The sequence below is a fragment of the Tarenaya hassleriana genome, unplaced genomic scaffold (assembly GCF_000463585.1).
Source record: "Tarenaya hassleriana unplaced genomic scaffold, ASM46358v1 Cleome1, whole genome shotgun sequence".
Classification (NCBI taxonomy): Eukaryota; Viridiplantae; Streptophyta; class Magnoliopsida; order Brassicales; family Cleomaceae; genus Tarenaya; species Tarenaya hassleriana.
The window spans coordinates 1,241,934-1,254,900 of record NW_010960187.1 but is presented as its reverse complement, the minus strand read 5'-3'; the positions used below and the strand labels follow the sequence as shown (position 1 = coordinate 1,254,900).

The 12,967-nt window shown below is 37.1% G+C and overlaps 2 protein-coding genes and 1 long non-coding RNA gene across 8 annotated transcripts; 1 reads left to right on the top strand and 2 right to left on the bottom strand.

The window, feature by feature from the left end:
- Positions 1-834: 834 nt before the first annotated feature.
- LOC104826014 lies at positions 835-5,212 on the bottom strand. Of its 3 annotated transcripts, none has more exons than XR_773682.2 (3): positions 4,629-5,212; positions 4,271-4,436; positions 835-1,329 (listed from the first exon to the last, which is right to left on the bottom strand). It is a non-coding gene; the product is annotated as an uncharacterized LOC104826014 (long non-coding RNA). The 3 variants fall into 3 exon arrangements; XR_773686.1 differs by having other exon boundaries at positions 836-1,329; positions 4,271-4,928; positions 5,016-5,212; XR_773687.2 differs by having other exon boundaries at positions 837-1,329; positions 4,777-5,212.
- A 652-nt stretch (positions 5,213-5,864) lies between these two features.
- Positions 5,865-8,781, top strand: LOC104825886 (protein TONNEAU 1a-like). 2 transcript variants are annotated; one of them, XM_010558426.1, is made up of 9 exons: positions 5,865-6,074; positions 6,523-6,655; positions 6,870-6,958; positions 7,077-7,199; positions 7,662-7,789; positions 7,884-7,909; positions 8,000-8,156; positions 8,288-8,353; positions 8,436-8,781. In XM_010558426.1, the coding sequence occupies exons 1-8, from the start codon at positions 5,988-5,990 to the stop codon at positions 8,331-8,333; spliced, it is 789 nt and encodes a 262-aa protein (XP_010556728.1). In that variant the 5' UTR covers positions 5,865-5,987; the 3' UTR covers positions 8,334-8,353; positions 8,436-8,781. The 2 variants fall into 2 exon arrangements, with proteins under 2 accessions (XP_010556728.1, XP_010556649.1); XM_010558347.2 differs by having other exon boundaries at positions 8,288-8,781.
- Positions 8,782-10,907: 2,126 nt separating this feature from the next.
- LOC104825722 (elongator complex protein 6) lies at positions 10,908-12,645 on the bottom strand. Of its 3 annotated transcripts, none has more exons than XM_010558109.2 (5): positions 12,338-12,645; positions 12,109-12,194; positions 11,614-11,809; positions 11,369-11,515; positions 10,908-11,264 (listed from the first exon to the last, which is right to left on the bottom strand). In XM_010558109.2, exons 1-5 carry the CDS (start codon positions 12,569-12,571, stop codon positions 11,139-11,141), a joined length of 789 nt encoding a protein of 262 aa, XP_010556411.1. In that variant the 5' UTR covers positions 12,572-12,645; the 3' UTR covers positions 10,908-11,138. The 3 variants fall into 3 exon arrangements, with proteins under 3 accessions (XP_010556411.1, XP_010556529.1, XP_010556478.1); XM_010558227.2 differs by having other exon boundaries at positions 11,614-11,806; XM_010558176.2 differs by having other exon boundaries at positions 11,614-11,822; positions 12,122-12,194.
- Between the last annotated feature and the right edge of the window lie 322 nt (positions 12,646-12,967).

Sequence of the window (12,967 nt, the reverse complement as noted above, 5' to 3'; positions counted from 1 at the left end):
GTAAAAATAACCTAAGTATTTTCAAATTATATTAAAAATATAAGGTTAATTTTGTAATTTTAATATATATGCGGATACCCGCGGATACCCGTTATTTCAATATGTAAAACGCGAATCCGAACCCCTATGACGGGTATTCTAGTTTTTAATATTCGTTTTCGTCTTCGTTAGGTGTCGAGTACCCATTTTTCGGATACCCACGATATCGGATACCCACTTAACCGCGGGTAACGGGTTTAAATGCACAGTGTTTCCTTTGGCAAATGAACCCAACCAAGTGGGTGGGAAACATGAGACAATTACTAATCATAGTTTTATCACTTTGGTCGGGATTATTAAAGTTATATAAGATGATTTAAAAAAATAAGTTAGATAGATGACATTATCAACACGTCGCATCTATTTCAAACACCTTGGTCATACTTTGATTGATTAGAATCCTTCGAAACGATAATCACTAAAAATAGCCATTCCAAATTCTGATCCCCAAAAACGCAAAATCATTAAAATCAAATGATATAATTTGCGCAAAATCCGAAAACATTCCGAACGGATTCAAAGGATCATTGGATCGGATTTCTAGCAATAGTTTCAATTTCTTATTTATTAATTTAATTTTTCTAACGATCCGGTTCACCATGAACCACGGGCTCGTCTGACCCAATTCGATGACCCACAAGTTGGCTAGCCGAGCAAGTAGTAAAAAAAACATTTTACAAATCTTCTTATTTATTAGGGAAAAGGGAAAATCCCCTAAAAATTTCTGAACTTGCAAAGTGCGAGAAAAAAAATTTCTAAACTTGTGAGGGTGTCAAATAATTCCTAAACTTGCAAAAAATGTCTCAGTAAATCCTAATTTTGTTTAAAAGTGTCATATTACTCCTTCAGTAAAACTGATTATAATAATATAATTTTATGTCTTATGTGGTAGGTGAGTGCCACACCAGCTGGAGTTTTTTTGCCACGTAATCAGTAACTGGGTTTTAGAAAACCGTTTTTTTCAGAATCGCTTTGTAACAGTAACATCCCAGTTCAGTAAACGTGAATAAAAAACCCTAAATTTACCTTTACCAAAACCTCGTGTCTCATCTTCGGCGAAACCTGGTGTCCTCTATCATCGGTGATTTCTTCAGAAATCGCCGGCGATTTCTTCAGGCAGCGGTGTCGTCGGCGTCGCGTTCTCTTCGGGCAGCTTAGTCTCGTCTTCTTCAGGCAGCGGTGTCGTCTCTCTTCAGTCGGCAGCGAGATCGTTTCTGTGACTGTCTTTTTCTGTCTCCGCGAGTTTGTTGCCATGAGGTGAGTATTTTCGTGATGGATTCTTCAAGATTTCTGTAAACATGCGTGCAAATTTTTTGTCATGGAAAGATTTCCAATGATATTTGACCGCGTTTTTTTATGCTGTGTTCTTCTTCGGTCGCGATTTTACAGGTTGACAGTGAATATGTATTTCGGTGGGTGCACTGATTATGATGAAGATGGAGATGTGGGGTACATTGGCGGGGAGAAGGCAAAAGTCTTTATTGATAACCCCCCGAATCTTTCATGGGACATGTTCGACGAAACCTGGGATTCAAAGATAAATGGAGCACCGAAATCTGGGATTCGAAGAATATTCTACCGCCGAAGACCTTACCGATGAGAGAGTTTGAAGAGAGTTAGGTTTCGGTGGGGTTAGTCGATTTGGGGGTAAAAATAGATTTAGGGTTTATTTTTTATCCGGTTTAACATTATGAAAACCGGTTCAATACAATCCCGTTTATTTCCTAAACCCGATTTATCAAAACTAGTTTTTGCACACGTGGAAATAAAAACTGACATGGCTTCGCACATCACAATCCAAATAGGATTGAGTTTCAGTCAATATTGGTCAAATATTCGTCTGACACTTTTTAACAAGATTAGGATTTACTGAGACACTTTTTGTAAGTTCAGGAATTATTTGGCATCCTCGCAAGTTAATGAATTTTTTTTCTCGCAGTTTGTAAGTTCATGAATTTTTAGGGGTTTTTCCCTCGGAAAAATCCCAAAATAATACCTGAATTTTTCAATTTTCATAAAATAAAACTTAAACTTTATTTTTTATCAAATAAAACCTCAACTTCATTTTTCAGTTAAAATAAACCTGAACTTTATAATCTTTTCTTATTTTTAACCCTGTTGCTGACATGGCGTTCCGATATCGTGGCATGTGGACGATGATGTGTTAAATACGGTCAAAGTATTAACTTGCCACGTAGGATTCGGAACGCTATAAGGTTCAGATTTATTTTTGACTGAAAAATAAAGTTAAGGTTTTATTTGATAAATAACAAAGTTTAGGTTTTATTTTGTGAAAATTGAAAAGTTCAAGTATTATTTTAGGATATTTCCTAATTATTAATTTTAATTTTGGAAAATTTACCAAAAAAATCCTGTACTCTTCAGATATCGCTAAAAAAACCTTATATTTTTTTATTACTAAAAAAATCATGTATTTATACTTATTCTCTGAAAAAATCCTGTACTCTTGAAATATTAACAAAAAAAAAAACTTTGTATTTTTTTAGTACCAAAAAAACCATATACTTATAACTTATCCATCGAAAAATCATTGTACTCTTAAAATATCAGACAAAAAATCCCTGTACATTTTTTATTACCAAAAAACCCTATACTTATAACTTATCCGTTCAAAAACTCTTTATTTTTTTTATTATAAAAAAACCATATACTTATAACTTATTCGCCGAAAAAACCTTGTATTTTATAAATTCTAGCAAATAGAACCCTAATCGCAAACGCCCAAAAGGTATGGTAAAAAATTTGTTCGAACCGATATATACCCGAACCGAATCGAACCGATTAAAATTGCGGATAATTTTTTCGGTTGGGTTAGTTTCGAACAATTTTTTTTACCATCCAACATTTCACCGAATCGAACCTATTAAATTCTAGAAAAAAATTTTCGGATGGTTTACTTTTTTTTGGATAAATTTTTTCACCGAATCGAGCCGTATTGTTTGGAAAAATTTCAGACAAATTTTTTACCGTCTAACATTTTCCCGAATCGAACCGATTAAATTCTAGCAAATTTTTTTCGGTTGGGTTACTTTTTTTCTGTTAATTTTTTTCACCGAATCGAATCCAAATGAAAAGTTTGTCCGAAATTTTAATCGGTTCGATCGGTTTAGATATATATCGGTTAGGACAATTTTTTTATCGTATTTTTTTGGGCGTTTGCGATTATGGTTTTATTTGTTAGAATTTATAAAGTACAATATTTTTTCGGTGAATAAATTATAAGTATAGGTTTTTTTGTAATAAAAAAGTACAGAATTTTTTTATTTAACATTTTAAGAGTACAAAGTTTTTTTTGGCAGATAAGTTATAAGCATAGGGTTTGTTTGATAATAAAAAAAGTAAAAGATTTTTTTATCTAACATTTTTAGAGTACAGAATTTTTTCGGCGGATAAGTTATAAGTATAGAGTTTTTCTGGCACTAAAAAAGTATAAAGTTTTTTTTGTTAATATTTCAAGAGTAAAAAGTTTTTTTGGTGAATAAGTATAAGTACAATGTTTTTTAGTAATAAAAATATGTAGGATTTTTTTGGTGATATATTAAAGAGTACAGAGTTTTTTTTGGTGATTTCTCTTTAAATTTTTAATTTTTTTAGATTTTTTAAATATTTTTAAATTTTATTATTAATATTTTGGAAAATTCTAAAAAAATCGTTTTAATTTTGACAAAAAATACCGAGCTTTTATTTGTGAAATAAATATTAAACTTTTGCAACGAGCTTAAAAAATACTAAATTTTTTAAGTGATCTAAAAAAATACATAAATTTTTATGCGATTTTAAAAAATTTAAACTTTTTAAATGATTCAAAAAAAAATACATGAACTATATATAATTGTAAAAAAAATCAACAACAGTAATTTGACGTATTTACATCTACTTAAATCATATCAACTCATTTGTTTATTTTGACAATAGTAAAAGAGTTAAGTAAAGTTTAATATTTATTTGATAAAATGAAAAGTTTAGTATATTTTTTTGGATTTTTCTCTTAATATTTTTATATATTTTTATTTGACTCGCTAGGTAGTGTTGAGTTTTTTCTAACTCGTGGAAAATAGACGGGAGCGACTGGGACCTAAAACGAGCCAGCCCATGCCTATCTGAATCGGGCTGAGCTGAGCCGAGGTAGCTCGTTTTACATCCTTAGTCGGTATGTCTTTGCCCGACCAAACAGAATATATTAATTCTCGTTATATCAGTAAGAGTTTACCTCATCTCTCTTTACCGTATTCCCACTGAACTGTGGCCGATCACTTCCTTCTTGTATGGTAAGATCGGCCACCTCCATGGAGATAATAAAACCGATGACGCCATCCACCGCTCTTTGCACTTCCTTCCCGAGTGTTACCTCGACTAAGAGAAAAGTCTTTATACCTCTGATGAAGTAACATGGATGTCAGAAATCATACAATGCTTTACGAGTACAGACAAGAAAACGTCTTTTCTGCTCTTGTATAAGCAAAACGAGAGAGAAGCTACAACAACCCAAAAAGAAAGGTCGAGAGATCCTTTAGCAGGAAATAGTAGACTGACATAGAAAACCCACAAGCCAAGGAATCAGAATATACCGATGAAAACAAACAATTAAAGCGCAGGCCGGCATCGTGGCCGAAAAAGGGAACGAACCAACTATCCGCATCGGTAACATGCATGCAACGGACTGCCGTAGTCAATTCCACCTAAAATCGATGCGTTCATACTAAATTAACCACTAACCTTCTCAAAGAAGCAAAACGATTTCGAGAAAAACGATACAGAAGAAAAACAACGGGGCCTTTCAGGGTTCAAACGGCTCAGGCGAAGAGTCACTTTAGCTTCAATTGACTTCTTCATCTCCTCCAGACGACCAAGATCTTCCTGTAAGACAACTGCAAACGAAATTGCGTCAGATCAGAGCCTGAGACAGAAAACCAAACCCATTCTTGAATCGGAAACCCGCGATCTTGAAACCGGACATCGTCGTCTTGATTCGTGTTTTGTGTTTCCTCTTCTTGATGATCCGTTAGGGCACCGGAGACTGAAAAACGAGAAGAATACTGATAGAAAATTTTACGAGAACTGATCGGCTTCGACGAAACAGGTTTTGCTCCCAAAGGATGGGCGACGCGAGAACCACCGGGGGATTATCGAAGAAAGCGAAATGAGGATCAAAGGGAGGGCGGTTTGAATTTCAAATACCAAATGTGACCGTTAGACTATAAATAGATTTTTGGGGCTGAAAATCTAAAAGTCTAGATCAAGGATATTGATTATAAACATTTATTAAATTTTAATATTATACGATGCTATTGCATATGACATGTAGTTTTTACATTTAAAATGTATTAATAAAAGTATTTGTGTATTTTTGTATAAAACAGACTCGTATAAACATTTTTAATAGATAAAATCTTATATAAATATAATAAAAAATCATCTTATTAAAACCTTAAATTATCATTTAAAAAATATTCATTTTAAATTATTATAGTTATATAAAAATAATAAAATCTAAATTAATCATAAAATCTAAACTCTTATTGATTATATATATATATAAATAAATAATAATTTTTTACTTAAAAAATTGTATTAATAAATTTAAAATTGTAAATGTTGTATAACAATCATTAATTATTTATTAAATAAATACTTTGTAGTTTGTGGTAAATATTATCATAGTGCAAAAAAGTCCATAATTTGCGGTAAATATTATACTAGTGCAAAAAAATTTATGTAGCGATTTTTAAAAAAGGTTTAAAAAATCAAAAGTAAAAGGTTTTTTTTTTCTTTTGTCCTGAAATTCCCTTTCCTTCGCTTTTGAACCGTAGATGACTAGATGTTGTTGAACATTTGGCTAACACAGAATTGTTCAAGTTCTCGAGGACAGAACCCAGAAACCAACATTCAAACACAAAAGGGGTTTGGTTCGGACAAGTGAAGGTACAATGGACGATTACACTCGAGAGATGATGGATCTCAAGTCGTTGGTTACTCGAACCCTAGAGAAGAAGGGCGTTCTCGCCAAGATCCGGGTACGTTTTCCTTCGATCCTTTCTGTTTCTGCTGCACATTGTTTGGTTTGCGAGAAAATCCCGGGAGAGATTAGGTGGAAAATCCGGGTGGGCATGAAAAAGTATCATCTTTCTGTCATCTTCCTATTTGGTTAAAAGGTGCGACATTTCTAGGGTTTTTGGATGGAGATCCTTGGTTACTGGACTGAATGTGGATCTCCTAACACATGTTTGAGAATCTCTCGATGGTGTTCTTTGAGTATGCATCTGGGAAGTGGGATCTTGATAGAGTCTGTCTAATTTGTGAAAATCCTGTCTTAATTCAGAATTTGGGCCTTTGGTAGAATCTTACACTTGCACAAGAGATGGTATTTAGTATTTGGTCGATTGATTCCTATGAGGAGTTGCGAAGCTGAAGATTGCCTGTGAGAGTTTTATACTGCGGTTAAATAGTTCATTTGCTTCACAGGCCGAGCTTCGCGCAAGTGTGTTCGAGGCAATCGAAGAGGAGGATCGGGCAATCGAGAAAGACGAAGATCTGCCTCCGGCATTGTTGGGCAGCTGCAATGACCGCGCGAAACAGCTTCACGCTTCTCCATCAGGTCTGTCACCGTTCTTGCTATTTGTGTCTCTCTTCTTATGTTTCGGATTGTTAGTGAAGGGTCTGCCATATTCTGAGTCTGATTCTTGTTGTCTTGATCATTTGGAAGTACTTTCTCATGGGTAGATCTAAACTATCAGTCCAGACAAAAATAAAAAGACTTCCAAATTACGTGTCGTCGTTTAGAGATTCATGTTCTGAATTTTGAAATGCAGGAAGGTTGCTCACTGCTTTAATATGTGAGTACTTGGACTGGGCGCAGCTAAATCACACTTTGAAAGTATATCTACCCGAATGCAATTTGGTAATCAAGTAATTTCTTTCCTTTTACTTTTTTCATTGGGTTGTCTTGTAAATCAGCCTGAATATTTTTTACTTACTAATTTGGTGATTTGCGTCCTGCCACGAAACATATGCTAAAGCAAAAGGATTCCTGGAAGGGCGAGTTGAGAGAATTCAGTAGCAAGAACGGTTATGAGCTTAACAGAAATGGGGATAGTGGGCCTCTCCTTCTGGATGTTCTTGAAGGCTTCTTGAAGTTCGAGGTAATTTCTTTTAGAATTCTTTTTCTTTTGCATAAAATCACTAATTCCTAATCTTTGATTTTCAGTTATCATTTGATTTGAACTTGTGTCAAGATTGAAAAGTGAACCTTTTTGGAACCATAGTGGTTTCAATTTCTATGTTCTTCAGGTGAAGATCCCCGATGCCAACTCATTAGATATATATGGGATATTTGACTCTTTTAAAGACTTGAAATGGGTACACTGTTACTTAAGATCTCCACGGTAAAATCATGATTTGTGTGAGGTCAGGTGGCTTAGTTTGGGTTGCGAATTCTCGACAGAAAGGAATCTTTATAAATTTGGTAGAACATAAAATGGTAGGGAGAGATATTGAGAAACAAGTTCATCAAAGTTTGGTAGGTTCTCTTAGTACACCTATACAACATCTTTGTATAGTTCATTCTCAGGCTATCAACATCTTTCAATGATTTCTTTTGATAGAACTTGACCCAGTCCATGGGTAGTGCAAGGAGAGATTCGGAAACTGAATCCTCATCGAGCCTGGAATCTGGAAATCCTCGCAGATATTTGTCATCATCTGCTTCTGGGGGCTTACCTCCTCTAGGAAGGTATTATGATTTCTTAAACTGAGGTCATTCTTTCAGTTTGCTTCTATATATTTTGTGAGCTTAACTTTCTTTATCCTGCAATGTTTAATGGCAGACCTGTCTCTGCACCTCGAGGATCCGGTGAGTGATTTTCCTGTCTGTCTCTTTTGTCTTGGTCGTGATATGAAGTTTAGGGTGATGCAATATCTAATAAATTGTAAGATGATTTAGATCGAAGAGCTGGCATGTCTTCATCCGGGTATAGAGAAGATGAATACAACTGGAGATACGACAATCAGGAAGTACCAGAAGAGATGATTCGAGCTTCAGCAGCGTTGGAAAATCTTCATCTTGATAGGAAAACTCGGAATTTAACGTCATCGTGGCGGTAATTTTAACCTTTCTGGCAACTGTGGCTTGGGCATATGTTCCTGATGAATGCAAGAACTCCGAGATTTAAGAACTACAAAAAGACCGGTTATGAATTTTCTGAGCTACCCTCTTGGGTTATCACTGCAGGAATGTCAGAGATGGAACGAGTGGAGAAGACGGAAGGATGGATTAATGTTCGGTTAGTCTTCCCGTGTATGTATTTGTGCTCCACTTGATTTCCTGCGTCACTCGCGTTCTTGCTCAACAAGGCTGTGAATGAGATCTCTATAAACAGATGCAAACCCTTCAGCCTCTTAGACTGAAAAGCCCCAAACCCTCAGGGAGAAGCTTATGGGAAGGTGGATACGTTCTATAGTGGAAGAAGCTTAAAAGAGTTGTTCTGAGGTAGTTTGAAAACTCAGACAAAGACATTATGGGGCAAGGGTTGTAAGATTTGTGAAAATTATGTGCTTTTATCGTGTTGTATGTCCCAAATCTCGGTCCATGTGAGTTTAGAGCATTGAACTGTGTTTTTTGGCATTCATCTTCAGGTGGTAGACTGATCTCAATATTTTTTTTTTTGGTAATCGGATGTTTTGAATCGAGGTCCAGATTAATCTCGAAACCAGAATTAAACTATATGACTAGAATATATGCTATGTCTCGTTTCATCGGTTGAACTACCCAAATTAAATTGACTGATCTTTATATGTTTGTGGTTTTACATATTGCGTTTGAAAGATTTTACTTGGCAGATTGGTCCAAGGCTTTGTTCAGCAATGGGCATTGGCCTTACATATTGCAAAATCAATTTTACACGAAATGATCATAGATGATGACTCAGGTGAAAGTGCAGGCCTTGCATGAAGGAAAGAGATCGAGAAAAAAACATGACATACATATATATATATATATATATATTCAGATTGCATGAGCTAACTACCAATCCTTTTTCCCCTTAGGTGAAAGACCAAATCCTATAAGAAGTGTGATTACTCTGTGACCCCTCCCTCTCACGGCTCAGTCACCATCGCGTTCTTGTCTAGGGTAAGAAATAGATACCGAAAGAATTCTCGAGAAAGCTGTTTTCTTGCTACCCAAGAAGATGAAGATCCCTCAGGCATCGCCCCCAACAACGACCATTGATCCAGACGTGTTCACTGCCAACAGCCCGAGCTTCAACTCCGATAATCCGTATGTTTTCTTCGGTTGATCCCTCCATCGATCTTTGTTTGCTGGACAAAACATGGCCATTCCTTCGCAGGACAATCAATCGATATAAAATAGGTTTATTCTCGGGGAAGAAATCGTACGGATTATCAGATTTGAAGCTCGGGTTAAGGGACATTGTTGGGAACGATCCCTGATGGATCTTAATCTTCTTGGATAGCAAGATAACAGTTTTCTCGAGAATTCTTTCAGTACATGTTTCTTACCCTAGACAAGAACGCAACGGTGACTGAGCCGTGAGGGAAAGAGGGGTAGGTCGTTGTGGAGATGGACAAAGAGAGAGTTAGGTCGATGCAAACCTTACAAATGCAGGGCTGAACCCTCATTTCGATTCCCATTTCGAAACCCTAAAACTCTCATATATTCGGGAACCAAAAACGTAAACCGAACCTGAAACTGTGACTGATCTTTGCTCCTCCCCTCTCCGTCTCCGGAGTCAAGACTCCGACACCCGCAGCCGCCATAGTCGAGCGGCAAGACCGGCCTTCCGCTTTTCCTCTGACGTCTCCCCATCAGCATCTTCCTCTTCGCCTGGTGATAATCATCTTCAAACGCGTTGCTTCGCTCCTTGGTCTAATCTTCAACCTTCCATTTCAACAGTGGAGTCTCTGGCCAGCTTCAGGGATCTTCTCTGATGGATGAAGCTTGGGTTTTGTGAATTACGCCTAGTGACGGTAGTTGCTCTGCGGATCGCATTGAGATCTGAGACCCTAGTTTGCACCAGCACCTCCGAGGACGGTAATGTCCCCGTCGAATGCAGTTTTCCGGTGAGCTTCGGGCGCCATTAACGGAGCTTCAACTTTGGTAGGCATTTTGTCTAAAACCCCATTAAGATTCTGATGGAAGACTCACAAACCACCAACCTTTCTACAGTATCCCTTGAACCAGGCAACTGGAATGATCCTTTGTTCGTTTTATGAATGGAAGACTCATGAAACTCACTTAAGGACAGGAAGCGATGTAACAAGGCAGAGACTTTTCTCAATTCTCTATTCATGTACAAGCACATTCAGGACTGTAATTGTCGGAACCATTCATCGTCTAATTCTCTGTACTGTAACCTATTTGCCTAGGATCTTGATATATCCGAAATCTGAAAGCTTGAGACACACAACACAAACACAAACACAAACACCAATCTGAATCCCTATACCGGTCGCCAACTGATTATTACACACAGAAAATGATGATGAACTTGCAGAAACATTGTATAATCCAAGACCCAGAATAGGATTAAGCATCAGGAATCACAGTGGACTGCAAAACGACAACACCCAGAAGCCAAAATGAAAAGATCTTGCAGAAAGAGAGAAAACGATGAACCTGATTGAATCAGAATCCTCGGAGCTTGGGTACTTCCACTGAGTAGGGAAGTGGTTTCGGAAAGCTTGAGCTCTGTTCTGTGGTATCTGTATAATAAGCATCACATGATTCCTTTTTTTCTTTTTTCCTTTCCACTTTTTATTTTCACAGTTTGTATTTTCTTTTTAGATAACCACCATCGCAGGCTCTTTCATTACACGAGTACATGCATGCATTCGTACGATAATTCGAATATGCTTCAAGAATCAAGATTGATCACATAATTATCATCGTCTCAAGGATTCCAGCAAGGCAACAACTTGTAGAAGAATGTCTGGCGAGAGCAGAGTGTTTCACAACCAGTCTCTTGTTTCTATGGATTTCTTTGGGACATGACCTTAGATTGCAGATGTAAGTACCAGAACGATCGAATCTTCCAACGATAATTCGAATATGCTTCAAACTCTCAGCTTCTGCAACCGGGATAGAAGTACTCGACGCCATTTTCCTTGACCCTGAAGTGAAAATTATGCAACTTGTTTCTCGAGCTTTCTCGGTCACAGTAGGTTATCCCCTTGTTCAGAACCGTCAGCTGCAAAGAAGAAAACGAGACTCTTTCAGGCATTCAGGAACCATCAAACAAACGTTCAGTTTCTTGATTTAAGCGAGAAGGGTATGAAAAAAACAATTGAATACCTGGCCGTGCACATCCTTTGCTAAACCAGAGGCCAAAGGCTCAGCCTTTATGAGCACATCGGCAAGGTAAACCATCTGCAGCAAAAATGCAGGTCTCTCCATGCTCGTGTAGATATCCTCATGATTCAGAACGACCAACAAGCAATTCTGTCTTTAGAGCAAAGTTCAGAAAGCATGGTAAGGTTCAAACACAAATACCGCGCTTGGAGAGGGCAAAGAAGAAAAACTTGAGTCTCTTGTCATACACTTTCAGAAGTTAAGGAGTGGCAGTAATGCAGAAAGTCCAAAACATGATCTGAATTTCCATTAGCAGCAACTTCCAGGAGAGAGATATCATCCACCATAATGGTTATGCTACCATTCCTTGCACTACACAACCTTGCAACTGTTTCTTGTATTTCCCTATATAATTTGGCAAGTCCACCAACATTGTCTTCCCTTCTGTCACCATCCACTAAAGAATTTAGAAAACCATAAGTGGCTTCTTGTCCACAAAAATAGTCAGAAACGATCACAGATGAGAGAAAACAAAGGAACTCCGAGTAAACGAATGTGAAATCAAAGTTCGCAAATTTTCTGCTTAGTTTTCCATTATAATAAGTGAAGATCAGAAACTGAGCAATTCATCAAAACAAGAGTGTATCATGCACGACCCCTCACGTATGGTTGCATTACTTCACAAGAACAGCCTGTTTGAGGAACACGAACTCGTGAAAAATCAAAATAAGGACAAGATTTACCTGATATTCTCACCTGGGCACTTCATCATAAGCATGTCGAAGAAAACCAACCGATTGTTTGCCCTTTGAGTGCTTAAATTGCATCCCTATGTTCACAATTCAACACAACCGAATGATCAATACCGTGTTCCCCAACTTCGAACAACTTACAACAATACAAAAAACACCACACAACAGCATACGCACAGCCATGAAAATGAACCCGGAAACATAAGAGAAGAAGATTTACGAGTTTACGCATGACACGATCGTAATGCGAGAAAGGGCGAGCGAGGGCGAGGAAGATAAGGGCGTTGGAGGAATCCGGGGAGAGAACGCGTTTCATCAGCTGGTGAAGCACGAAGGAACCACTAGTCTCGACACAGTCCTCGATAAGAACCACCTTCCCGCTTAATGGCCACGAATCACTCGATTTCTGATCGAATCCTAGGGCTACATCCAGGAGGTTCAGGGATCGATCCATGGCTACGAAGCCGGAGAGTGAACGCCGGTGAAGGGTTAAACCTGAGATTTGGGGATTAGGGTTTTATGATTTATCGCCGGAGGAGAACTAAAATGAGATGGATACTTTACAAGGGCCCACCTGATAAGTGTACGTGACAAGAGGCCCATCAATTTTTTTTAATAATCTTAAATTTATAATATTCAGTGTACATTAGGGTTAATTAAAAAAAAAATACACCAATTCTCATCCATGAAGATAGTTTTACTGATTTTTTGTATAGAATGCAGATTTTTTTTTTAAGTTGGACATTTTTTTCCAATTCTTGAAAGCACAGACAAACTGTTACGGTCAATTATTGTAATTCAAAATTTTAAAAGAAAACAAATATATAATCAATAACAATCTTTAAAAATT